Source organism: Trachurus japonicus, chromosome 14 (genome assembly GCF_045865225.1).
Source record: "Trachurus japonicus isolate A0001 chromosome 14, Traja_1.0".
NCBI lineage: Eukaryota > Metazoa > Chordata > Actinopteri > Carangiformes > Carangidae > Trachurus > Trachurus japonicus.
The window spans coordinates 19861968-19888823 of NC_140920.1; the positions used below are offsets into that span (position 1 = coordinate 19861968).

At 42.8% G+C, this 26856-nt stretch overlaps 1 protein-coding gene across 2 annotated transcripts in view; it reads right to left on the bottom strand.

Annotated features, from left to right (window-relative positions):
* Positions 1 to 26250, bottom strand: part of vps37d (VPS37D subunit of ESCRT-I) — a 35496-nt gene extending 9246 nt beyond the window's left edge. Inside the window, exons 1-3 of one of the 2 annotated variants that reach the window (XM_085798264.1) lie at positions 26005 to 26250; positions 20911 to 21082; positions 8193 to 8275 (exon numbers count right to left, since the gene is read on the bottom strand). In XM_085798264.1, coding sequence (XP_085654390.1) covers positions 8193 to 8275; positions 20911 to 21082; positions 26005 to 26127 — 378 coding nt within the window. In that variant the 5' untranslated portion in view covers positions 26128 to 26250. The remainder of the gene's footprint in view (positions 1 to 8192; positions 8276 to 20910; positions 21083 to 26004) is intronic. The other variant, XM_085798265.1, reaches the window with a different exon arrangement.
* Between the last annotated feature and the right edge of the window lie 606 nt (positions 26251 to 26856).

Sequence of the window (26856 nt, forward strand, 5' to 3'; positions counted from 1 at the left end):
CCCAGTCCGACCTGTATATTCACAGGTACGACAAAGAGTGTTTTCACAAATAAATACATCTGGAATTTAATTTCTACTACAAATTCATTTGATAATAAAACTCTTGAGTGAAGTGTAAATCATCTTTTTTCTCAAAGATACAGAGCTTCAAGAAAACTAGGGATAAAGGGAGTTATTCATAAAATTTGGCTTTTCCCTGATTTTAAGAAAACAGTTTGTTTTTTCCCCCCAATATGTCCATAAAACAAAAAAAATATCAAATGTGTGAGTCAACGTATAAACATTTTCTCCCCTCCCCCTCCCTCATCTATGGCTCTCAGCCTCGACCTCATTTATTCCCAATGAAGACGTAATTCTGTCAAAACACTTCACTGACCTGTAGTTTAACCTTAAAAATTCATTTCATTAAACACCTGGGAAATGTAGTTTTTGGCACACTTCACTTAAACAGGTCCAACTAGTGCATTTGTTAAGGACTATTTTCAGATGAGAAATAATGAACGTGTTCTGCAGTGGTTCTACAGCAGCTCATAGGAGAGAGATCCATGGGCTTTCAGACAAAACGCTTGTTAGTGTAACAGGACGACACCAGACTTTTCCTTTATGAGAAGATCTCAGGTTCCATGTACGTAAGGCTAATACTAGACCAGATTACTGCTGCAGTGTAAATTCTCCCTCAGCCTCCTTTACCGCTCTCCCATTAATTGACACTTGCCCTGGTTAACGGCACCATGTGATTGGTGGAGTTTCTGGTTGATTACCTCTCTTCCCCCAACTGTGACGTGTCAGGCTCTCCATCTGGCCCGGACGCCATTAAATAACCTCAGGTTGCTGTGAATTTAGTGGCCTCACTGTCAATACACAACAGCTGCTGCGGCGGAGAAAGCTCATTTATTTTCACATGGGGGTAAAGACAATCACCGTGGTGCGTTCAAGCGTTGTGTTCTTACTTTGTAATACAAACTCAAACGTGTGAGTGTGTGGAATCAAACAAGAAGCATACCACCACAGAGCTGGAGCACAAGCAACCTTCATTAACATTAAACTTGCAGCTTCTTTGACAGTTTGTCAATTAACCACAACTGGATTTTTATCTTCAGACATAAACTTCTCTGCCTCCTGACGTCTTCAGAGCTGTGATACTAAACCATCTCTGAGACGTAGATTGGCTAGATGTTGTTCCAACACTTCGGCTGATTTTCAGTTAATACCAGCAGATCCTAGTCCAGCCAACAGAGTCACTACATCACTTAGTTTAGTGACAGAAAACTGTATTTTTATTCTCCAAATATTTGTTGGTTTCAACATCTTAAATCTCCCACTTAGGTAAATTTTATGATGAGCTCATTTGGTTTTGGTCCAGGAGCTGCAATTGTTTTTGATATAGGTAGGGTAAAATAAAGTGCTGTATTGAAGATGCCAATCCCAACATCTGCCCATGTAATTACAGCCTTGCAGCTTTATTGTGCCATATTTTGGCTGAGACAATTCATTTTTTGGCAAAGATCAATATAACAGAAAGTGCGTGTATTGCACATTAGAAAATAATAAAAAGTATCTGTCAAATCTACCTGTGTAATGTCAAATATTCCGACTTTACCGTGACAAACTAGTTGATTGATCTGATCTTTAAAGTGCCGTTTTCACTCATGGATGTTTTGAGTGACTGTCCCCCAGGAAGTTCAGTGGATCAGACGTCCACTGATCAAAAGGTCACTGGTTCAGTCCTCATCTCCTCATGTCTCTGGTCTACGTGTCCTCAGGCAAGGTAATGAACCTGGATTCACCCCTGATGTCTGTGGGGGTGGGAGGGGGTCTATGTGTGAATGTAGTGTAAAGTGCTCTGAGTGGTCGATAAGAGTAGAAAAGGGTATTCTAGGCTTCAGGCAGACAATGACTTGGTGCACTGCCATGTCTCCCAAACTGTCTTTTTGTTGATGAAATTGTTATTAAATGTGGTTGTAACATTACCCGAAGAAACATTTATTAGATTAGTGCAGACTAGAGTTTTCATCAGTTTATGTCAACAGTGTCTAACCTTGTTGAAATCAGGACTTTTTTTTTATTTCACCTTCTCCACACAACACTTCATATAAACAGAATCTAGTTTTCTTAATGAGATTAAGGAAATAGGAGAAGCCCAGAGCTGCAGCGAGGTCTTTACAGGGGAATCCTTCACCCTCCGGAGTCTTAAATAAAGTGAACCAGTCAGCGTGCGACTGACAATGACCACAACAGGCAACAACATCAGTCGCCTCCTGGCTGCGGGCCAACAGCTTTAACTCATCGTCGTCGGCGCCCCGAGAGGAGGAGGCAGCGAGCCAACGTTAAAGACTAAACCAGGCTGATCAGCGGACCTCAGCTCAGCTCACATCCACACTAATCAAGTCAAACAAGCTCAGTCTGAAGCAGAGCCACGCACAGATGCTGAAAACTATGAAATAAAATACATACATATTTAATCATTTCAACACAATTACAGATGTTTCAAACTAAACAAAGAATGATCCATATTCTACACAGAGACAACGGCCTCCAGCCTCAACAATACTTATACTACAATACTACTCTATACTAGTGGGTTGGCATAATTATTAGTTGTATCAATATTCACAAACTCAAATACAAAATATTCACCACAAGAACAGGCAACCACACTGTGAATGCTTTAGTTTGTTTGCTGTCGTTTGCTCATCATCATTTAAATAATCTAATATCCACAAACCTTTACACAAAACCGATAAAAGCTGTTCTCTAAACAAATAATAAACCAACCCTCTACACTTTTACTATTATTTTATTTGAAACAATAGTGCGCTTAGTGGGCTCTGTGCACAGGGGTGAATGGAGCAATATCAAATTTATGCCTAAAATCTCCTAACAATGAACCAACAGTAGGATATGATGGTTATTTGGCAAAGATGGCTGACACATTAAGCCTCAGCAGACTGTTTAACGGACTTCACGCTACTTTCTTGGAGCCAAAACTCACTTTTAGATGAGATGTAATTCCATTGGTCAAATTCAAGAGCGTGAACTGGCAGAGCACCACCTGAGGTTTATCTGTGCATTTGAAGCTCAGCGACCGTGTTTAGAGAATCATTGTGTTGTGTTTCCTTTGTCAGATATCCGTGTTCATGTCGGTACCTGACGAGGAATCCTCCTAATAAAGGAAGCTTGTTTGACTTTAGGCAACAGAAGAAGAGGAAGCCGTTGGCCAGAGTCTTCAAAGGGAAGGATTTCACACTGATACAGAAGCCAAAAAAAAAAGAAAAAAGAGAGAGAACAACTCTGTTTTTCTCTGGTCACAGCTCCAACACAGTGAGTTGATCTGAATTCTGAGAGATGATGTTTTGCAAACTGCTGTATTTGATGTCAGTGCTGCTGAAGAATTATCAGGAAAATCAAGCTGATTTTTCCCACTGAACCAATAAAGAGGCTCTGAGGGTTTAATCTGAACTGTCTGAGATCAGAGGAGATAGTCACAGAGCAGAGGGGCTGCAGAGAGAAGTCTTTGTCTTTGTCGCCGACATCACAGAGCTGCAGTTTACGTACACCTACTCACAGAGGGATGACATTTTGAGGATTATTTCATCATAAAATAAAAAAAGACATGTTATTCTAAACTCTTATGAGTGTAGAGTTTATATAACCTACAAATAAAATGCACTTAATACCCTGCCTCTGTAATATTCACCAATACGTGTGTACCCAGGTGTTTTCTCAGCATTCACGTAGCGAGGTTGTTTGGCTGGTGCTGGGCGGGTGGGAGGGGCTTTAATCAGTCAGTGGACGGCCGCTCGAATGACTGAGTCACGGAGGTATTGATCGCAGGAGCTATGTGAAGTGGGGGGAGGTGGGCTGAGCGGATCAATCCGAGCCCGGAGCAGCGAGCGGGGGTTTCATCTGTGAGCAAGGATCCCTCTTTCTTCGGCGGCGGGAGGCCAAAGGAACAGGGGATTTAAACCGGGATCTGAGCGTCACGTCCACGGAGGTGAATGTTATGAATTATTGTGAGGCTGCAGCTGAAGCTCTCTGAGCCCCGTCCACACCACAAAGAGAAAGATAAATCATTGTGCAGCTCAAATGTAAACAAGGTTTTACTCCGACATGGACGGCCCCAGGTCTGCTAGTACGGGCTGCTAGTACACGCAGAGTCACGAGTCCATGAACAAGTAAGGATTGATCTTTTCTCTAAAACAGAATCATTGTTTCATAGAAATAAAACCAGGCCTTTGTGGTGTTACATAATTTATCAGTTCGCCCCAGTATACTAGCAATTTCTATGATTGACAAAAGCTATTATTTTCTTTCATTTACATCCAGGCTCTCCTGAGATTACTATTTCCTGGTGAGATTCGTTCTTTCAGCCACAAGCAGGATTTCCATCAATATTTATCTCTTTTCAACAGTCTTCAGAAAACTGTTGAGATTTTTTTTTATTTTATTTTTTTTTATTAGGACCCAACCCATTAATCGTCAGATCTGAGCTTTCTCAGACATATCAGTATCAGCGTGTGCTCTGGCTGCTGGCTTCTCTCTCTATGGAGCAGTTTGCTTCTTCCACTGATAGACACAGAGAGCCTGGACGTGGACAAGTAGGAACTCACAGTTTCTTGTCACGTTCTGTTGTATTTACATTTGGTTTAAAATCAAACTAAAGCCTTTGAGCTAATACGTTTAAAATAAAAAAAACGATCAATTCTCGGGTTTGATGAGTTTAGAGGGTTAGAAGATAGATAGAATATAATTGTATAAATAAAATGTCCCTTTTTTGGATGCTGACATTTGCTCAACAAAGAAAAAGGTGCGTCCGTGCACTGAGGTTGATATCCTATTAATACAAACGGCCTGAGGGGAGCGAACGTTAACACAGTCCACGGTTTGATTCTGGCTGTGGGTCTTTATTGATCGTTGTATCCCTTCATCCTCTCTCCATGTTTCCTGCCTCTCTGTCTGCACTTTCATCTTTCACAAAGGCAGAAATGCCAGAAAACTATCTTAAAAAAAATCCACCTATAATCCACCGTGAGCTGACTGAGCGAGCGATTATGATGATGCTCTCAGAGAAGGACTCACTCCACCAGAAACCAACAGGGTGTGTGTGAGGATGTTTGAGGAACACGTCATTAAGAGACACAGTTTGTCCAAACATCTTAAAGAGTGAACAAGGGTTGTGTGTGTGTTGTGATGGATTTGGAGTGTGAGCCTGTTACTGTGTGTGTGTATGTGTACAACTTCATGTTAAAACATGCATGCCAGACAATCAGTGCAGCTGTGTGGTAGAGGCCTAGAGGCGAGAACCAGCGAGCAAACACAGGTGAACATGTGAGATGTGAACTTACTGCTCCTCTGCTGTTTTCTTAACTGCTGCAGTGAAGCTACAGTCGTGATCGTGGGTTCGACACTTTTAAATCCGACCAGGTCAAAAAGGTCAAACATTTTGTCATACACTGCTTATTGTTTTGTTTTGTTTTTATCTCAGATTGGGAGATGTGGTGTTTTCAGGTCGTCCGTCCTATTCTACGACTTGAAACGACTTCTCCGAATCTGGCCTAAACATTCAGTGGGACTAACGTATGAATTGGTTAGATTATGGGGCCAGAGATCAAGAGCTTGGTGACCTTATTGACATTGGGAATGCATCTCATAACTCCGAACAGATAGTTTTGCTATGACACAAAGATAAAGCAATTTTGATTATCAGGGTGTGGTGAGGCTGTGGCGTGGTGACCTCAGAAAACACAGTTTTGGCCTTCTGAACTCAATATCCTCATAATACATTGGGGGAATTGCTTCACATTTGGTTATAATGTTCACTTGGACAGCAGATTAACTTGTCATATTTTGCACCAATGTCAACTCTACCTCAAGTACAAACTGTTTTTACTTCTGGTTATAATTCTTTTCAGTCAAAACTCTTCAAAAGCCGTGAAGTGACAATCCAGGGTGAGTGGGATATTGTTTTCTCAAAGTGCAACGCTGCTGTCGAGTTTTTTCATGTGTTGTTTTTCAAGCAGCACAAACAAAATGTTTATCTCTGCTGCGGTGGAGGCAGACATCACAAAAAGCCCCATGCAAACAAAAGCAAAGCTTGGGTTCCTTCATGGATACACGGCGCTGAGGGTTTGTTGTGATTTAACACTGCAACGTAGGAGCCAAGTAGGAAAATTAATATCTACGCTAAGCTGCTCATGTGAGCATGTGATGTGTTTGGGCCTGGTGATTATCGCTTTGGAGCGTTTTGGCTGTAAGTGACGTTTGCTTTTATTCCTAAGACTGCACATTTCTGGTTTTGATTCAACCTGCAACACAAACAAACAAACTGATTGACTGTGATTCGTAGCTGCACTTGATCCTGAGGATGACGTTTAGTTTGGTCGATCTGTTCAAGCAGTGTTTAGTCACCTACAGACATGTCTCCCAATCTTTCCTTAAAGGAACGGTTTAACATTTTGTGAAACTGCAGCTTTCTTGCTGAGAGTTAGTGGGAAAGATTGATCATAATCTCACGTATGTTCGGTTAATATGAAGCTACAACCAACACTAGTTAGATTATTTTAGCATAAAGACAGGACGATCTGTCCCAAGGTGGGACAATCTTATCTCTAAAGCTCATTAAAGCAGATATCAGTGGAATGTTTTTGTTAATATAAGTCCTAAATAGTCCTATTTTCCGTCAGCAATCACTTACATGAAGTATTTCAGCCTAAACACGAGTCTCTCCGTCACTCTGCTCTGCTGTAACCCGAGGAGAAAATTTTCCTTGTGGGATACAAGTGTTATCCAATGAGGGGAGAGAACGGCATGAAGGGCTGTGTGTGCAGCCAAGGGATGCGCGTGAATGTGGTGACGTAGCACGAGGACCAATTGATGCCTGACAAGGGCGGGGGCTGCTAACTCATGGTGCGTTCAAGGAAACTCGTACTTTGTGTTTTTCCTTCCTGTGAAGTCATACCAGTTCGATCTGGTACGAGTTCACGGGTCGGAAGTTACGAGTGGCCGTTATAGGGAACTTTCACAGACAACAGGACGGTAAAAACACGAGCTACGGGTTACCTGGAACGCTACCAAGTCGTAGTTGTGACTTGAAGCTGTAACTTACGGTTTCAAAAGCCTGCCTTGAACACAGCATTAGCCGAAACGGCCGTGCCACTGATATCTGCTTTAATTAACACATTATACATCCAATTAACTGTATCTGTAGTAAACAGTGTCACTGGTTTGAGTTCAACTCAATAACCCTTCCTAAAACTGTAACTTGTTATTTATATTTTGTTTTTGGGGTGGACATCTAAGGTATTATGTATAATGTGATCATCAGCATCTTTTTCACATTTTCATTAACATAGAAACAATATTTCCATCTTCCTGTTCCTTTAACAATGAGTAATATCCCTTTCTCTCATCTCCTCTTATGTAATGGTCTTATTGGGGACACAAGCTGTGAGCAGTTTAATCAAAAAAACATTTTGTGCTTTCATTGTGTTATTAGAAGAAAATGTAGGAGCCCGCAAAGCTGAAATTATCTCATATTTCACAAGAAAACGTAATATCATGCTGGGCAGATTTATCTTAGTGTGTCTTATCTCTATGTTGGGATCTACTGATCTACGGTTTGTGTTCACATCCATTAGTTGCTATTTCTCTACTCCTCCAGTTTTTTAGATCAGATGGAAAAAAACACTCACTAGTTTGCTTTTTATTCAGACCAAACCATTTAAAGTCTGTCTTTAGCATTTAAAGGTACTGGGACACTTTCTGAACTAGTGCTGTTTCACTCTCAAGAGAAATTGAAATCTACACCAAGAAACTGAGAGAACACGTGTTAATTTTTTGCTTCCATCTCCTCACAGCTGTCACATCTGAAGTCAGACCTGACAGAGCACATGTACAGTCTATAGATATACGTATATGAGGCTTTCAGTGGAGGCTGCTATGATGGGAAGTGGTTTAGTTTCTCTCAGATGTCTGTAGATTGCTCACTGTATGTATATTCCTCGTGTCTTTGGGGATCAGATTGCACAGAAGTGGGTGGGCTGTCAGCTAGACTGCAGGCTTTTCAGGAATCATCCACAACAGTTCTGGCAACATGATGAAAGTCTGTTATTTTTCTCAGCAAAAATAAGAGAAAAGAAGCTCCAGTATAGTTTAGTTTTTGTTTGTCTTTGTTTTTTGGGGGTTTTTTTTACCTCTGAACGCTCTTCGGCATGTGCCACCTCTTCCTGCAGGAGGTTCTGCACCGTCTGCAGGCTGTGCTTCTGGACGCGAGCATCTGCAACGACAAAGAGACATCATTGATGTATGCGGAGGAAGATGAGGTATGACTTCACTGGAAGAAGAAAAAAAGTCCAGTAAACCAAGCAACCGCGGCAGTGAAAATTATTTTCCAATCACAAAGAGCCTTCAGGGTATGTGCTGACGAGGAGATGGCGGTGATGGGCTGGACAGTTGTTGGCCAGAAAAAAGGGAAAACGGGGGTTGTAAATATTCGACTTTGAGCTATTTTGGGAAGCTGGTCTTAGTTTGGTTCGACCACAGAGTCTCATTTTTGCCATCTCCTTGTATTTCTCTCTCAGATTCACCATTTTCTCCTGTTTGCAGCCAAATCATCTATAAAGCTTAAGCAAATGAATAATGAAGGACAAATATTAATTAACTGCATCAAGCTCTTTTCACTGAGCTCTCTTTGACATGGAGCCTATTCTTCATGTGCACACACAGACAGCGCATTTAAATTATTTATGGCTACATCAATGCGATAAAAAAAAAAAAAAAATGCAGTGAGCCTTAAACAAACAACAAAATTATATTATGTGGCACAGAACATTCAGACCAGCTTGTATCAGCAACCAGCGAGCACTGACATGGTGATGGACGAGCCTGTATTGTGACACATTCGGTCAGCAACCCGACAGGAGACGATGATGGAAACTGAACGCTCCCAGTTTTTTCATTTGCAAACAGGAATGGCTAACAGCTAACAAGGTGAACTTTATTGATTCAATAAATAAATAAAGAACAGGCCCCCAGTTGTAGCACATGGGCTGATCCCACTTTTAGCCCTTGGGTGGGGCAGAGGGGGAGGGACACACAGCCCCTCAAACAAAGGTTTTTCAGGACAACACTACAAACAAAAGGGGTATGACTAATTTCACTGGATATACCAGCAAAGTGGCTGCACAGGCAACCAAAAAGAAACAGAAATGTTAAAACTTTCACCATTAATAAGGATTTTAAAATGACAAAAACCCATTATATATACCAGTCTGTATATTATGAACCCGTTCTTCATAGAAAAGTTTTAAAAAAATAAAGAAAATAAAAAATGCTCCATTTGTTGGGTTCACTAATTTTACATAGCTGTTTCTGATTTGCACAACAGTCCTGCATTTCTACATGACGTCCATCAGCAGTGAATAAGTTAAACTTCAAGGGGATAGAGGTAGAGGTAGGTGAAGAGTCAATGAGAAATGGGATTGGGCCGTTGGAAAAACCCTGTAATAAAAAGGCATAAAGTATCGGGAACATAATTATTATTAAACGAAAATCCAAACATATTTATCTTGGTAAACTATGAAGCTGTAATAAAATGAAATGATCCATTGAGATATGGTTCTTAATTGGATTTCTAGAAGCTTCCTGTTTCCCTGTGCCATGATAAATTAAAAGAAAAACTACACTTGCTTACATAGAGGAAGCACGGCTAATGCCATGTCTAACCGACGCCCACCGGATACATGTGGATAAATGTGCACATCCTGCCTGATAAATATGAATGTGGTGCAGCGCTCACACACACACACACACACACACACACACACACACAGCATGTGTTCACCTCCTGGGGACGGCGGTCGGTCATCATTACCAACAGGCTCGACCCAGCTGACTGCACAGTGTGTCTTGTCGCTGCAAGAAACGCTGTGACAGCCATGCTAACCCACCCACCCCCCCACCACCAACCCCCACCCAACGAGTCAGACTGGGTTCAGTGGAAACTGGGGGGCAGATAAAGGTCACAGTAATGACTCTAATAACTCTGAGCCCTCGGGGGAAATCTCTACCCCCCATCGCCACAGATAGGGAGAAAATGGACAACGTGTGCAGGCAGCTGCTTTTCCACTTAAGATGTTCGTTTTTTAAAACGCTCCCTGCTTGTCAATGGAGGACGTTTATGCACTTTCACAGGCAAATAATTCACCCAGATCTTCACAGGAGATAAATTCAGTTTGAAAAGAAGCTTCCCGAGTAGAAACCATAATGGCTGGCTGCCTGCCTGCAACAAACCTCTTCTCTGATGCCCTCCAGTATGTTCTGCTTACTGTACTGCCGCCACCTTAGCATTAATAATCCATTATTCCAGTGTTCTTCTGGCTACTGTTGTGTGAACATCGAAAAAAGGCAAGCGCACACTAAGGAGTGGCCCTGCTCATGACCCCAAACTGCACATGTTGGAAGATGGGGGTGTAATGTGAGGTGACAGCCAGGAAAACAAATACTCCTACAGCAGCTGTATGTGCCCTACATTTTGGGAGGTGGAGAGTGACAAGATAGGGGGGGGTGGGGTGGGATGGAGGAGCTGGAGGCCAATGCTGCGAAACACTGCACTAAGAAATGAGTGGTGTTGGTGATGAAGAAACACATTTTGCCTGGGAGCAGATATGAGACGATGAAGAGCCGAGCTGCTGCCAGAGAAGGGCGGGCGGCAGCTTGACTGTAAATGTTTCCTAAAAAGCTTCTTTTGACTTCACACTGACCTTCTGCACCGGAAAAAAGGACTCAAGGCGGCAAACTCATTTTTTATAAAACCTGTCAAACAAGAGAGGAACCGTCCGCCATCTACTCAGACACGTCTAAAATGTTTAGAGACACATGACAGCCTCCATTGTCCAACTTCTTCATAATAGAAAAAACATTTCTGAGGCATTGTACCAGTATTTTTAAGAGGTTTGAGAATAAACTGGCACTGCTTCTACATAATCTACTGTGGATCGAGGAGTCAAAGGGATAGTTCGGGTTATTTGACTATTTGGATTATGTGATGTGGTCAGGCACCGCCGGTGTGTGGAACATCTGCACAGTCACAGACAGATGTACTGCTGTGTGTGGGGTAAGAGGGCAAAACAAGCATTTCAGACACTTTAAGAAAGGGTTAACTGAAAATAAATCCAAATATCTGATTAAATATTTGCATGGTGTAGTGGTTGAAACTAAAGTTAAGCCTTTTCTGTCTCACTCAGACCTGACCTGTGGCTGCTGCATAATACAGTGAGTGCTGTAGCTGCATTTGTGTGTAGGAGTACCTTAGTTAAGCGGTTGAGAAGAAGATACGTAGTACCAAACTAAGAAGAGAGCTATTTTGACAAGAAGATAACGTGGTGAACATATTTAAAGCACTTTTTTCCTGCTGGCCCACACACTGACCTCATACAACCCCACGTCAAATATCCTGTCCCTTTAAATAAACAATTGAATTATAGGCCATTATAATTATATCCGGTTGGCTGAACAAGCTCTGTCCAGCATTTCTATAGGACATAACTGACAGTATAATAATGAAAATAATGATTAGCTATGGTTCATTATGTGGTTTCACACGTGTTGAATATTTCTTTACACAGTTTTTAACATTTTATGTCCTAATATTGCATACCTCTAATATTATTCTCATTTTCTTTCCATGAGCATTTAAGAAAGGTGCTATATAAATAAAGTTTCTTCTTATCATTATTATTGTTTAATTAGAAACCTTATTGGGATAAACAGGATGCAGATTTCTTCTAATGTCAAATTAATTTGAGTTGTTTTGGTTTCTGTCTGTCGCCCTCTGAGGTGAACTGTGTCCGGTGCGGTGACCCAGCTCCAGTCTGGACCGACCAAATCAAGCATGTTTCAAACATCATGCGGTCGGGCTGCTACAAGCCTGCCGTTACTAAAAAGCTGAGGAGACTTTTCCGACAATAAAATGGTCTGATCGAACATCAGGCACCGACCGTCCCTATGACCGCAGCTGTCAGGGTGTCCGGTTTGGTCTGGTTCAAAATCTGCATTAAAATCCTCCACAGTGATCTGAGACAATGTGGAGTCAGAACCTACATTGTGTTCTTGGAGGACGCTGATCGATGTGACAGTTACTGTGAATGCACGGTGGGCTGAGCAGCAACCTCGCGGCAAACAGCTGATGTCAACATGTTAATGGAGCCTGGCAAGGCTTCCACAGTACCACAGAGATATAATACAGCAGCAATCCACCTCGGTCTGCAGGCTGCAGGTTGAAGAAAGAAGCTGAAATTGGTCCATTTTAAAGCCTCCACTGCTTCATTATCATCCTTTTCTGTTGTGCTCCGGTCCCTTATATGCAGCTGCTTTGTGCCACTTCTCTACGTCTCACACTGCATCAGATGAGTATAAGGCGTCAAAGGCAGTTTCATGTCATGATGCGATTCAAAAGAAGTGATCGCTGGAGACTATTGTAATTTCACAAAACAATTTTACATAGTGGCTGAGCAGGTGTGCAGTTGTTAGAGTGGTCCGGGTTTGAATTTATCTCTAATTCCTTGAACAACCTCTTCCATTGTTTTTCATGTGCAGCATCACTGATGCCTTCAGGTCAGGAAAAAGCACACCATCACATAATGTATGTACTGATGGAAAAATAAGTTGTATCAACAAAATATGCAGCTAAGAAACGTATGCGTTTCCCCTCCATACATATTAAAAACTACTTAAATAATAGTTTTTGTATGTTTTGATTTCTACAACAGTAAATCTACTCTAATCTATCTTGGAAAAATCACTGGATACAAACTCTCCTGTTTCAATATGAGGGTGTATTGTGTTTGACTGATATTAGACCAATTTAAGCAAACAACCCAATTGTTATATCAAACAAACCTGTAATGCAATAATTTTGGACCAGTCAGGGGCAATGGAAACAAGATATGTTTAAAAGGCTAACAAATATTCGCCTTTTTAACTCTAATATAATAAATATCTACTGGATCCTCTACTCTAACCCTTCTTCCACTGGTCAAAAAAACAGCTAAGACCCACTAATGTCAGATTTCATTTGGTAGTGGAAAAATGGTACTGTACCATTGGCATTCACACCAGGGTCAAATGACGCAGGAGGTATTGGCGGCAGCTCAGGTTGGCATTGATGTAAACACAACACCATGGTCAGCAAGCTAATTTTGGCCCCCCTTTCCAAGCTGTGACGCCCTTCAGAGCAAACACACCGTAAACAGACATGACACCTGCCCAGCATGGGGCCATTAAACCAGAGACACCACAGCTACTCTGCTTTGGGATAAAAGAGTGACCTGCAGCCTTGAAATAGGTTTCAAAAACACACTGTTTCTTACAGGTGGAGCATGAGATCAAGCGAACCACCTTCCCAGCCTGCATTGCAGCTTGCAGCTCACTCGGTACATTTACATTTACAGTTTAATCAAGCCGTGGTCACAGTTCAGTTGAGCCATTTAATTGGATGACTGTCCTTTGTCCCAGTTTACAAACATTGGGGAGGGGGGGCAATAGATTTATTGACCTGTTGTCAGTAGGTGGCTTGTTAGAATTGGACCTTTTTTGTGGTCAACCTATTATATCACTGACCAAACAATCAACAAACAAGTTAGCTAGTGGCAAACTGGTAACATGTTGAATGGCGAAAACATGGACATCTTTACAGCTCTGTACATTACAGGCTTCTTCTCCTGTTAAATATTTTGTTCAATTTAGAGTCAGAAGTAATTCAGTTCCCAACCACATAATCTGGGTGTGTTAGTCTGACTTTGAGAAATTTAATTTAGTATGATTTCAGTCTGACTAATGTTTACATGTGTTTTCAAAGTCTAGTTTTAGTCAGACTTAGACAGTGTCATTTACCGTAAACATGTGTGTGTGTGCTCTGCATGTGCATATGCATGTGATAGCATCGCTGCCTGCAGCTGTGTCTCCTCTCCGAACAGAAAGTGAAAACACGTCTGGCAGTCTAGAAGGAGTCAACCTTTTTAGCAGGTTTGCTGGCATACAAAATAAAAACGCTTACACACACACTCATTTTGGTGTGAAGAGGAGATGTTCACCTGTGTTGTACAGTGTTTTTTTTTTTGTTTTTTTTACAGCTCCTTCGCTGACGACAGCTGAGCACAAAAAGACAGAAGTCCACAAGGATGTGGACTGGACAATGGGCTGACCTGCAGCTCACACCCTCTCTGGTCGGAGGCTGCTGGAAATCTGTGACTGACTGATGGAGCGCCAGCTGGAAGCAACACAGGCGTGGAGATGCCACGGGCTGATAATAATGAACACGATTCTTTGCCCTGCTGACTCTACTGTACTGAACAGTTTAAGAGAAATCAAGTGAAAAAATGCAGCTCGACGTGGCGGGCGAGCGATCTGCTGCTGATTATACACAAATAGGTCACGGTATTACAGATGGGGCCTTGCAGGGCATGAATGTATCAGAGGCTTGAAAATTAGCCAGCGAATTGGCGGTGAATGACACCCCTGCAGCACTCCGGACTCACGTTTGTCCTCCGCACCGCAGCGTCAGAGCGTTTCTGTTATATCCTACGCTGGTGTGATAACAGCTTCACAGCTTCGTGTGAAGTGCTACAAACCCAGTGTAACACATTTCCGCTTTTAGGATCGTTCGGGGACCTCTGCAGAAATGGTGCCGCGCTCGCTGCTGCCGAGAGAGAGAGAGAGAAAAACTCTTCAAATCTGAAATCGGAGTGACAGACAATATCAGTCCCTGTTTTTTTCCACCATCTGTTCCTTCCATTTACTCACTGCTGTGGTGAGTCCTGTCAATCAAACACTGTGATTAGCACCATGACATCTTTTTTTCCCTTAGCCCTGAGAGTGGCTGTGGGTTGGTGATGTTCCCTCTGCTGTGTTCAGTCGCGGTCAGTGCTGCTCATGGGATTAATGCTGGCTCTGTTTCCTCCTCTGACAGCTTTATATTCCATCTATTTTAAGGATTTTCCCGTTTTCTTCCCATTTGGAAATCCATAGTCCCCCCCCTGCACTTCATGTCACACCATAGTTGGCGAGAGGAGGGCTGTGTGGACTGCACGCTATCCAAAAGATTATAATTCCACTGTGTCGTGTGGCTGTCCCCCCCCCCAAAATAATAAAAATCAAGCTCAAACGGAGTGTGGGTGATACGCAATTTGTTGCTCTGCTCATCCGTACTGCCTCCACTGCCTCATTTGCAGGTGAACCCACAGAAATATTTCCACACACTGCATCTCAGGCTACGTCAACACTAGCACAACTTTTCACCTACCAACTAACTAACACTACTCTCATGTTTTCAAGCACTGAAAACTGAGACTTTTGGAAATGTTGCTGGCCCCCATTTTAGTTTGAAAACTTCTGCATTGCAACACGTTGTATTTTTGCAACCAATTAACCTCAGAATCGACAATGTGTTTCCTGTTTACACCAGCTTACACATGCCCGGTGTATGAGAACGCTCTGGTATATATGCATCTTCAGCTGTGTTAGTCTGGACGGTGCCCAAGCATAAAATACAACAGAACAGAGCAAAGACATTTGTTAAAACATTCATCTTAACATCAGCTGCTAGCCACAACAAGATCAGTAACACTTGATATTTTATTCTGTGTCTTTTATCTGTGCTGCAATCACCACTGGTAGACGAGACAGAAAGACACAATCAGGGCTGAGCTTCCAGTTTTTTCTTCCTGTGGAGCTTGATTGTATTTATTCTAAGATGTTTGGGACAAAAACGTCAGCCGAATAAATGCAGCGCAACAAAACATGGCCAGTTGTGTTGGAACTAAAGCCGAGGGTGTCTGCCTCTTTGCTCCAGCAGCCCATGGAAACTGTGCCCCAGCGCTTTGCCTGACAGCTTCACCTAACTGCTACCAACTGTGAGCAACACCCCCAGCCTCTTCACTCGCTCCATGCATCCTCTGACACCACTTTCAGCCTGAGCCCCTGAAATATGTATCAGACACTGAGCCGACTCGGAGATTCAAAAAGCGAATCTGTCCTGACGGAAAAACACCTCATAAATGTCTAAATCCATAGCGCGCAGTCTGTATCACACACTGAGGAACAAGAAGGAACATCCAGGTCTTTTATACCCTTCAAAACTGCAAGAGATATGTTGACTTTCTGTCAAAGGGTGTGACCTTTTCATTCAGAAAGTCCCAAACATAAAAGGTGTAGTTACAGACACCACGTGCACTCTGTTCTTTGGCTGCACAGATGCCGGATAAAAAGTATCCCAGAGGAAGTGAGCACAAAAGGCGTCTCTCACACCTCCTATTCACTTAGAGCTGGTATGATGACAACAAACAAACCCCCGAATCCCATTTTGATGACCACACCCAACATCACAAATGAAGGTCTGGAAGTAAGACGCAGCAAGTCGAGTCCTGCAGCTGCTGACCTTCATTTGTGCAAAAGCTGGTGGGTGTGAAGGGACTTTTCAGTGTGGTCAGTGGGTGAAGGTTCGACTTCTCAACTTTCTGCACTTTCATGCTCCTTTAAATGTGAAACATGGATTGGGCGCGTGGATTACGGAAGATTAAAGAAGAACACTAATAGACAAAAGGTGCGCTCTAGTCATTGTCAGCAGACTGCGGCGGCCCGGCAGCTGAAAACACTCAACGGCATCAGATCGGTGTTGCACAGTCTACCTACACTGGTTTCACTAAACCGGCGCCGGGAGCCAAACACAGGGCTGTTCTGCTTTGAGAGCTGACAAATGGTGTTAAAGTTGTTACAAAGCTGCCAACGTCATGCCTCATTTTCATGTTTTGTACGATGCCGAAAGTGCTGCTTTCTCTTTCAAATGTAACCTGACGCCGAATTCAAACATCTGATAGCATTAACAACCGGCTAATGTTAATGGTTCTGTCTCTGCCGATATTGGATCAGATTAAACTCGCAGATTCAAAATGATCCAAAACACTCACAGTTACTATGGCGGCACTTGAAATACCAGCATTTCTGACTGTGTAAACACTCAAACATGCAAAATGTAGAAAGAGGCTCTTGCTCTTTGATCCATAATTAGTGACAGCCACACATTCTGACACTGTACTGATGAGCATTGATGTTTTAAATAGTGCTGTAGCTGTGCTGAAAATATCCCTCAATAGGGATGCACATTTTGAATTTTTTTTCTGACCGATAACCGACACTCGTTAACCGATTATTAACTGCTAACCAATAAGATTAGATCACTTTTTTTTGCTGTTAAACACACACGTGCACTCCGACAGCTGATCAGCGCCACATCCATTGTGCTCTGCCTCAGCTGATCGTGCATAATGGAGGTTAGATCGTCCAATGTTGAACTGTTTTTATACAAAGTGCAGCCAAACACCAGGCTGAAGAGAGAGGAGCAGCAGAGCTCCTCTATGGAGCTGCAGGTGAACCAGCTGGAGACCACAGAGACGTCCTTTTGTTTTGCGCAGCGCTGTTGTTACGGGTGATGCACATCTATGTCATTGTAGGCTACATTTGTCGTCTGGTCACAGCACATAGGCTACTGTCAGTCCTCCTGTGCAACTTTATATGACTGAAGGCACGTTGAAGTCTGCATGTGTCGACACGCCCCCATGAGCTGACAACATAACGAGCGGTATCGGTTATCGGTTAAACGGTTAATCATGTGCATCCCTAGTTGTGATGTTGTCAGCATTTGACCCGTTATCCCTTCAAGTTAAAAAAAATTCACAAAGACAAGCATTGAGACAAAATGAAAAGCAATAAAACTGATTTTTATCGAGATCACGAGAGTCTTTGTTCCTTTAAACCTGAGGTTCAGAGAAACTGTGTTTATATGCTTCGTGTAATGGTGGGTATAACCCAATGGATTTCAGCACCATCACAAGCTTAGAAGAAAGTTCAGCATTTCTTTTTTGTGCGTTTTCAAAACATTGCTGTTGCAATGTCATGTGGTCTCATTTACATGACTCTGCAGTGGGACTTTTAATTTAAAACCAACTAATAGAAGAATCTGAGACATGTGGAAACACCTGGTGGACCGTGGAGGTAGAAGAACATTAGGGGCTTTAACACGCTGATGATGATTATTATCAGGGTGGGTTTTGTAATTAGCAGCAGATTTGTTTTGTCTATATAAAACGGCCACATTACAACAAACACACAAGGCAGACGGTTTTCCTCTGTTCTTTCCCACCGACTCTCTCCTCCTTGCACTGTCAACAGATACCCTCAAATGGCTCATCATATTGGAAGCACTGCCTCTAGCATCAGCCACACATGTTGCACAGCTCTTGCACACTTGACGTTTTATCCACCTCTCTCTTTTTCCCCGTTATTGCCACAGATGAGAGTAAATCCATAATGCTCCTGTTCAACAGACTGAAATGACGCTGGCAGATCTGCTTAAATATGCACAGAGGCGACACCTGCTCGGATGGTGCAAGGCTCTATTATTCCTGCTCAAACATTTCGGTTCAAAAGAGTAAAGACCTGTCATGTTTTAGCTGTTTGTTATTAGCCAAAGAAAATAAACCCTGCATATGTGTTTACAATTTATCCCCGAATGTATCCCCAAAAACTTTCCACTGTTTTATATTCAGGAAAACAGCTGCGTTTTGTATTTAGTGAATTTAGGAGAAATCTAAGATGTGTTTTACACAAGATTAGTATTTACCTGATGTAACTGACTCAGGCCTGTACTTTGAGAGTCAACATCAAACTGAAGCTTGAGATCAGTGTCAAAATCCAGTCCTTTTATCTGTTAACCCACACAGAAATGCAATATGTGACATTTATTGGCCCTATATCAAGTGATCTTGCATTATACAGTATATCACTCCTATCTCTATCACATATATACATCTTTTATATAGATATATGCTGTATATATTGAGTTCAAGATGTTAAGATCATACATGTAAATTATTTTTATCCAATTCATATTTTATTCATGTTCTTGTTATTCATTTAAACCATCATGTCTATCTCCACAGTCTGGGAACATGGTCTCTCTCTGTACCAGCATACTGTATATTTAAAGACTTTGGATATAGAACAGGTCAAGGGCACGCCACATACATACATCTGTATGGGCTTTTTTTGCATGTCAATATATGAAATTCTTCTAATTCCCAACATGTTTCATGTATGATTTTTACATGTTTCCATTATAAATTCAATATATGTACATATATTACATCTGCATTCTGCATATAGGAAATGAGCAAGTACACAGTATTGGCTGACACTGCGGGTTTGTGTGTGTTGGGGGAATCTGGGGGGATAAAACAACAGTGGTTCAACTCATCACTACTCAAATGTTTAAAAGGCAGAGCCAATGTTTAGCCACCAGTGTAGCAACAGGAGGAAGCAGAGTCAAACAGATGCCAGCAGTGGTTTGTGAGAAAGTATCTGGAGTCCACGTTAAGAAACGCTCAAGGTCTCAACTCCACCTGGGGAACCCTCGCTGCCAGCTCTCTCTGGCCACACAGCTCCGTCCACCCGACAGCAGGATGTGTCAAACAATACAGCTGTCGGCCTTGATCCGCCCCTCGCTTCGTCTCTGCTGAGATTACTCAGCTCGAGGAAAAGAAACCCTCCTCATTCACCTTTTAGCATCCCTCTCTCTCTCTCTCCCCTTGTTGCAACTTGCGCCAAATGAGAATCAGATGTTTTTGCAGAGGAAGGACGGACCCCCGCCCATCCTGCTTCGCTGGGGAGGTGGGACAGCATCTGTGTAAGGCGCACGCATCGACAGGAAGTTTAACATTCTTCCCGACTTCCATCACTGGCCGGCAGCTGAGGCAGGAACCTGGCATCGCCTTTTCTTGAGTGCAAACCGAGCGCTGGGCCGGTACCACCGAAGCGCGCACGCACACACACACACACACACACACACACACACACACACACACACACACACACACACACACACACACACACACACACACACACACACACACACACACACACACACACACACACACACACACACACACACACACACACACACACACACACACACACTGGCGGGTTATAAATAAGTAGCAGTTGACATTACCTCTGGAAATTAATGCTGAGGGATTTATTTTATCACCTGCTCTTGGCTTGGCTCTTACAGTGTGAGGAATTTCTACAGCTTGCCTGTAAAGGGCTTTAAAATTTAGGGCCGAGGCTTAGAAGACATCCTCTGGTGCTGCCCCTACAGCCGCCCCGTCACAACCATGACTCGCCTAAACAAAGACAAGGCCCCTTTCACCCCGCAAATTCCTTGACAACTGCTGCAAGCTTCCTGCTGGCATTTGATATGCTCCATTTCGTTCCCATGACCAAACTCCAGTCATGCTGAGGCTTTCGCTGAGCGGTTGAAGGCTCGTCTCACTGACACTCCGAAGCTTTCTCTGCACTCTGATGTGAAACTTCTCTCACTTCTCTGAACTAGCGACGAGTGTCACAGCCAGTCAAATGCGATTTAGATTTATTTTTGCTTTCTATGCCTCAAATGGCGCGGTAAAGGAGGCAGAGCGTCGTTCTGCAAATGACAAGGGAAGACAATGAGGAGCCTCTGTGGGATATCACGTATAATTAGTTTTAACCTTTAGCGGTTGGGATGCAACCTTTTTTTTTTTTTTGGCTTTCTGCGATTTCTTCTTTTGGTTTGTTTTCTTTGCCGTGTCCATAAAATCTTATGAAATCTATGTGGTCATTTAGAGTACAAAAGGACCACAGCGACAGCCAGCTGGTTACGGTTGAACAGAAAAATGAGAAATTCTTCTCTTTCGACTCAGCCCAGACATATTTACCCATTGATCAGCCAGTGTGAACTAGTGACCTCCACTCCTCCTGACTCATGTCTTGACTGGCATCTGATCTCACCTCCTCACCCCTTGTTCTCTAGTGGAGTAAACTCACCAAGCTGACTCTGTTTCTCCCAGCATTTGGTTGCCAGGTTGGACAGCTCCCGGTATTTCTCCGCCAGCTGGAGTTTGCCGTTGTTGAGGCGGGGTCGTCTGGCGAGGCTCTCCTCCGCCAGGCTCCGGTTCGAGGTCATCAGCGTCTCCCTGTCCACTTGAAGATCCTGAAACTGATGATGAGCACAAAGTCAAAAAGAGTCTGAGGCTTTTCATCATCATACTATATCTACTACACTTATCAAAATCAATCATTTGGTAATTGTTTAAGTAATTTTCTTGAGACAAAACATCACATATTTTCTACTCTATCTCTTGTTACAGAAAAGTAAAATGAATATTGTCTCATTTTGGACAGACGACACAGTAAAAGACTTCTTTTTGGTATCTATTTCTGCCATAGATTAACTGAACAACAGTTAGCAGTTTAATTGATGAAAATTGCGCTTTGTTTCAGTCCTAATTCTCTTTTTCATTGTTACTGTTAATAAAAAGTGTTGACCAATTAACTAAAAAATCATTTTGGTCATTTTTCATGGAAAAATACATCACTCTCGAATGTCAGACTTTTAAATCTTATATGATTAAAAATGTAATGTATTTGAATCTTGGGCTGTTTATTGGACAAAACAAGAAATCTGAGTCACGAAGCTGTTGGAAATTGATGATAAGCGATAAAAGGTTTTCATGGTTTTCCTTTCAATGAATCAAGAAACTAATTATCTAATATCAACTTAGCCCAACATGTATAAAAGATGTTAAATGTACTCTGAACGATGTGTGTACCGTTCAGACCATGTTAGTGAGGTGCATTCAATGACTTTGCTGATGAGGAGAGAACGTTTATGCTGAAGGATTTCTTTTCTTCCAGCTGAAAGAAAGCTGTGAAGCTTCACAATGAACTGCTGAAAGTCCCTGCGGTTCTTGCCCTGCCCTTAACAACACAACACCCACTACTGCTGCATGACTTCATACAACCTGCATCAACACAGAACAAAGATCAATGGCGACCGCAGACAGTTTTATCTTCTGCTGACAGAAGAAAGGGATCATTAGAATGATTAATCCATCAGCAAAATTGCCAATTAATTTTCTGTTGACTGATTAATCGATTAAGCGACTGATTGTTGCAGTTATATAGCTGACTGAAAGAAATATTGACCAAGGACATCACCTTAATCATTCAATAAAATCAAGTTATGAAGGATTATAAGTTAAAAAGGTCACAATTCTGACCTTTTATGGCTTCCATACGGTGTTAAATGTAGGCGCCATGCTGGTTGAGGTATGTGTGTGGGGGGGGAGGGGTGAGAATGACACATCGTCACTGGACCATAACAAAACCATACATTATTTAAAGCAATCATGCCACTTCCTTTAAGTGTTGCCAAACAGTGTTGTCAATAGCGTTACAGTAAAGAAGTGGTTCAGTGTCTCATCCGCGGACACAAAGCCACTTTATGACCACCACTCTGCAAAAGCCTGAATCCTCTTTGACTGCTCCATCAGTCTCAGCATTCCTGCGATTCTGCCCAGCCGGATACATTTCTTGCTCAACTGCTTTCTTTCAACAGTCAGTCACTTTGGGCCCGAAGGCTCTGCCATTGAGCTAAAGAGTTGTACGCTGCATCTGTCTCACATTTCACGGGTCATCAAAAAAAAGAAAAGGGGGATGCACAAGTCCCAAAGTTCAGAGGAATTTGCAGAATGTGTCCTGTAAGTCCGGCAAAGGGAGAGACGCGGCTACAGATCAGCTGTTCCGTTTAAAAGAATGAAGATAACACGGCTCGTTTCGGGGCTCGCCGCCAAGTCATCCGTCCAGTTTCCTTAAACAGGAATCAAAACGGACAGTCCATTTCCTGCTATGGCTAGGCCCGTTTATCAAACAACTGCTGCAGTCTTCGGGGAGGGGAATGTTTTCTTTTTTTTGCATTTTGATTCATGAGCTGTAAAAGAGGACTGATTGTGTTTACCGTCCCTGACAAATGACACCGAGGGAGCGCTGAGGTTCTGGAGCTGGAAAAAGACGACGACCGGCGCTGTTGTTTTCTGCGGTTCGACGTGTCTGACCACATGAAATGCAGTAAATAGGTGTTTCTCTTTCATCTTAAATGAGGCTCAGCCCTAATAAGGCTTCTGCAGACTGAAGGCATCAATTTAACAGTCGCTCTCAGATGAAATAGATGGGGTGCAAAGCCTTTTCCATGAAAGAGAATCCGTCATGTAATATAGGGCTTGCACTGAAATGAGGGGATGTGTATTGTAAGCGTCTGGTGGAAGGTCAGCCCCATAACTCTCTGTCCTTGCATTATTTGGCAGCGCTTTAAAGTGGCTTTGATGAATATTTTTACCAAATGACTTGTGTGCGCTAATGTGGAAACGATGCCGCATGTGCTGAGAATTATCACCGCCAGACTCCACCGAGCATTTTTATCATTTTTCGGCTGGTTGTTTCTGATTTTCCTGACAGCAAATTTTACTATCCCGGTTGACTCTCAAACTGCTTCGATCGCTGGCCGCAGCAGGCAGCTTGTTTCCAGCAAACAAGCTCTGATGAAGCCACTCGACGCCACCGGCACGGCACCGAACAGCAGACAGGCCCAGTTAGAGACGAGCCGGTGAGCACAGCAGAGCATTTAGCTGCTAAAGAGTCTTGATGTTTCCCCCCAGGAGTCAGCAGACACTCAAAAAACAAAACGGCTAAAAGAGAGTGAATGCAAGTTAGGCTCATCAGGTAGCCCGACACATGTTGCTCTGACTGGATGTGACGTTTCCAGTATTAATCCAATGATGTTTATGCATGAGATGGTTAGATGGTTAGATAAACAATGCTGGTGCTGCAGGCACTTTAAAGTCTACACCACAAATGTACTGAGGTTTAATACCCAGCTCTACAGAGGAAGTGCCTCTTCTTCACTCTGCTCTCCACCCAATCTCATTCTGTTGTTGTGAGTCTAAGAATCACCTAAGCCTCATCAAAGCACTGCAGCAGCAGCAGAGCATTTGAGGTCACAATCAGTCTTTTCTTCCCCTACCTGTATACTGGCATTTGCCTCAGAATTTACACAAATATTTATCTACAAATGTCCATGACTCTAGGAAACCACGAGGAACTTCTTTTAGCACCAACAACAAAAACTGATGTTTCAGATCACCGTTAATAGAAATACCCATGACCTGACACGTGTGTTTGTGTGGACAGTAATTAATGAGGCCGTGGCATTCATGATTGTGAATCGTTACGAATGATTACACTCTGGTTTATGTAACATTCATCATTACCATGAGATTAATGAAGCGTTGTGCTCCTGCAGCTCATATGGAGATGAGAGAAGGGTTGTGAAGTCATCAGTTTGCACAGCCACGACCGCATACGCTTCATGTTTTGATACATTATTATTATTATGAAGTTATTATTATTGAGTGTGTCAAAGGAAGCAAAATGTTTAAGTTTCATGTTACTAGTCGGTGACAGATGAACAGGACAGGACCCTGGCTCAAACACTGCTAAGCTCCCTGGATTGTGGCTGTGAGTCACTCTGCTCGGCTCCCTGAGGGGAGCAGCGTGACCTCTTAGTGAGATTCAACCACTTTGGCTCCATCGTCCCAATTCATTCTCAGTGCCGGGTTTCAAGTGTCACATCCTGTCACAGAGGAACGGGTGTTTCTGTGCAAAAATCCTAATGATATATATTTTTGCTGTCTCCGTATCACAAGAAGAGGGTTGTAGGCGAAGAGAGGAAAAGCAAAAGGTCCAGTTCGATGGTTCTCTAAAGCAAAGACCGGTCATTTAAACCGGAGTTTAACGACTCAGTTATTTCATTCACTGAATGATAGCGCAGTGAGAACATACATGATGATGACGACGACGATGATGATGAGCCCACATTGGATTGGTTTCACTCCACCCACCCGCAGCTATGAAACAGCAATGCAATGCTACAGCCTACTGAATCCTGATTGAGAGAGTCAATTGTATTTGAGCACCTCAAGGCAAACCTAATGAAAATGGGGCCCATGAAAAAAGTTTGCAAACATCTAGCAGACTGTGTGTGTGTGTGTGAGACCGAAAGAGGGGGTGGGGGTGCTGATGGTGATGAATATTGCTTGACACCAAGAAGGTCATCCTGTACCCCCCCTGAAACGTGCACCACTGACATGGAGACTAATGCACGTGGAATTCCTTTTAAAAATATTGCTTTTTTATTTTTTTTTATTTTTACTTACTGTGTCCACATGCAAAGCTGCAAAAAATGACATAATCTGACTTTGGTTGTTTTCCAAAGCCCAGAGAGAGCACTTTTAAATTCAGCACAATGAGACGCAGCTCACTGCAAGAAAAAAAAGTGTGCTTCTATCTGAGATGATCCACGGCCACTAATGCCATTCAGAGGTGAAGACTAGTTGTAAAAGTTGCATTTGTATTCAAAGGGCTGCTGCTGTGCTGTGCATGTTGGAAAAAAATGCCTAAATTAGTTTTGTATGATAAAGTGTTCAGCCTTCTCTCAAGTCATCTTCTACCTCGTGTGTAAGTGTGTGCACACAGGTGAGGAAACGCTGAAATGCCGGATATTTAAACGTAATTTCTGAACAAGGACTGAAACCACATAACGGCGCCTTCTGGGGGGGTTCTTTGCCACCAGCAGCAGCAGCAGCAGCAGCAGCACGATATGATGTTTCCTGCACAATAAGAACACGCGTGGAGTGAAAATAAGCACTTATACAGACCGAGAAAAAAATGCATTTCTTCAGACTTTTCCCTGTTGTCTTTGCGTTGACTGATGAAACGCTGCTAATAATATTAGGAGATGAGGGGGCTCACGGAAACGAATTGGAAATCCGACCACTCGCCACGCAGACAATCGATGAGCCATGGATTTGCGTTACACACACACAGCCTGCACATCAACACAATGGTTGACCATAAACCCCCAAACACCCCCAAAAACGCTCGTTTTCAGCGACAAAGAAGAAACATAGAAACATGCTAAAGCGGGAAAACAAAACGACGTTAAAGCACGTATTGTGACAGAGCGGTAACACAGATTCCTCCAGGCACTTTGGCTCTTTGGGGAGCAGAGCAGAGGATACCCACCGTCTCATTGAGGCGAATAATTTGGTCCATTTTGTCGTCGTTGTGTAAAAGCTCCCTCAGCTCGCTGGTGCTCAGAGCTCTGTAGCCGTCGGGACAAGTGGTGGACTCCTTCAAGCCGGACATTTTATTCCCTCAGAGACCGTGTGTGAGGACGGGTAGGAGACGTGCAGTCCACGCAGCGGTTACATCTCCAGCTCCACATCGGAATGCGCTGCGATCTGCCCGCATGCTGCGGTAAGAGCCGCACACCCACCACCGCTGCACTTCCTGCCGGCGCCTTCAAAATAAAACGCCGTTTCTAACTGCAGCCTTCGAGTCCCATTAATGTTATTACAATATGGGGGCCGATAAAAAAAAAAAAACGAGTAAAAAGAATGAGTGACAGCTAAAACAAGGTGCACTATGATGGTCCGACCAGTCAATAAAAATTTAATGAACTGAAGATGGTTTATGCCTGTCCAACCAGATCCTTAGGGATGAGTCGCCCAAAATGAGATTTAATGTAATGTAAGGTGAGCTCAGTGTATGTGGGTTTATGAGACTCTTTGTCATACTTTGTAATGAGTTCTTGTATTGTGAAGGTTTTTGCATGAAGACGTGTTACCTTATGCTCAGCTCACCGTCAATAAAATAGGCTAGGGAAGAAAAGTTGTAGCTATTGTGGAGGCTATTGTTTGTTTATGTGGCTGAATATTGAGTTCCTTTTGTGAGAGTTTTGTTTATTCGGTAAAGTTGAATATGAGTTCAAAGAGAGAGAGAGAGAAAGAGGGAAAGAATCATATTTGACTTTTTCCTCTAGCACCAACAAGACTTCTAATTTCTGTTTTGATTAGTTTTCCATTTCATTCATTT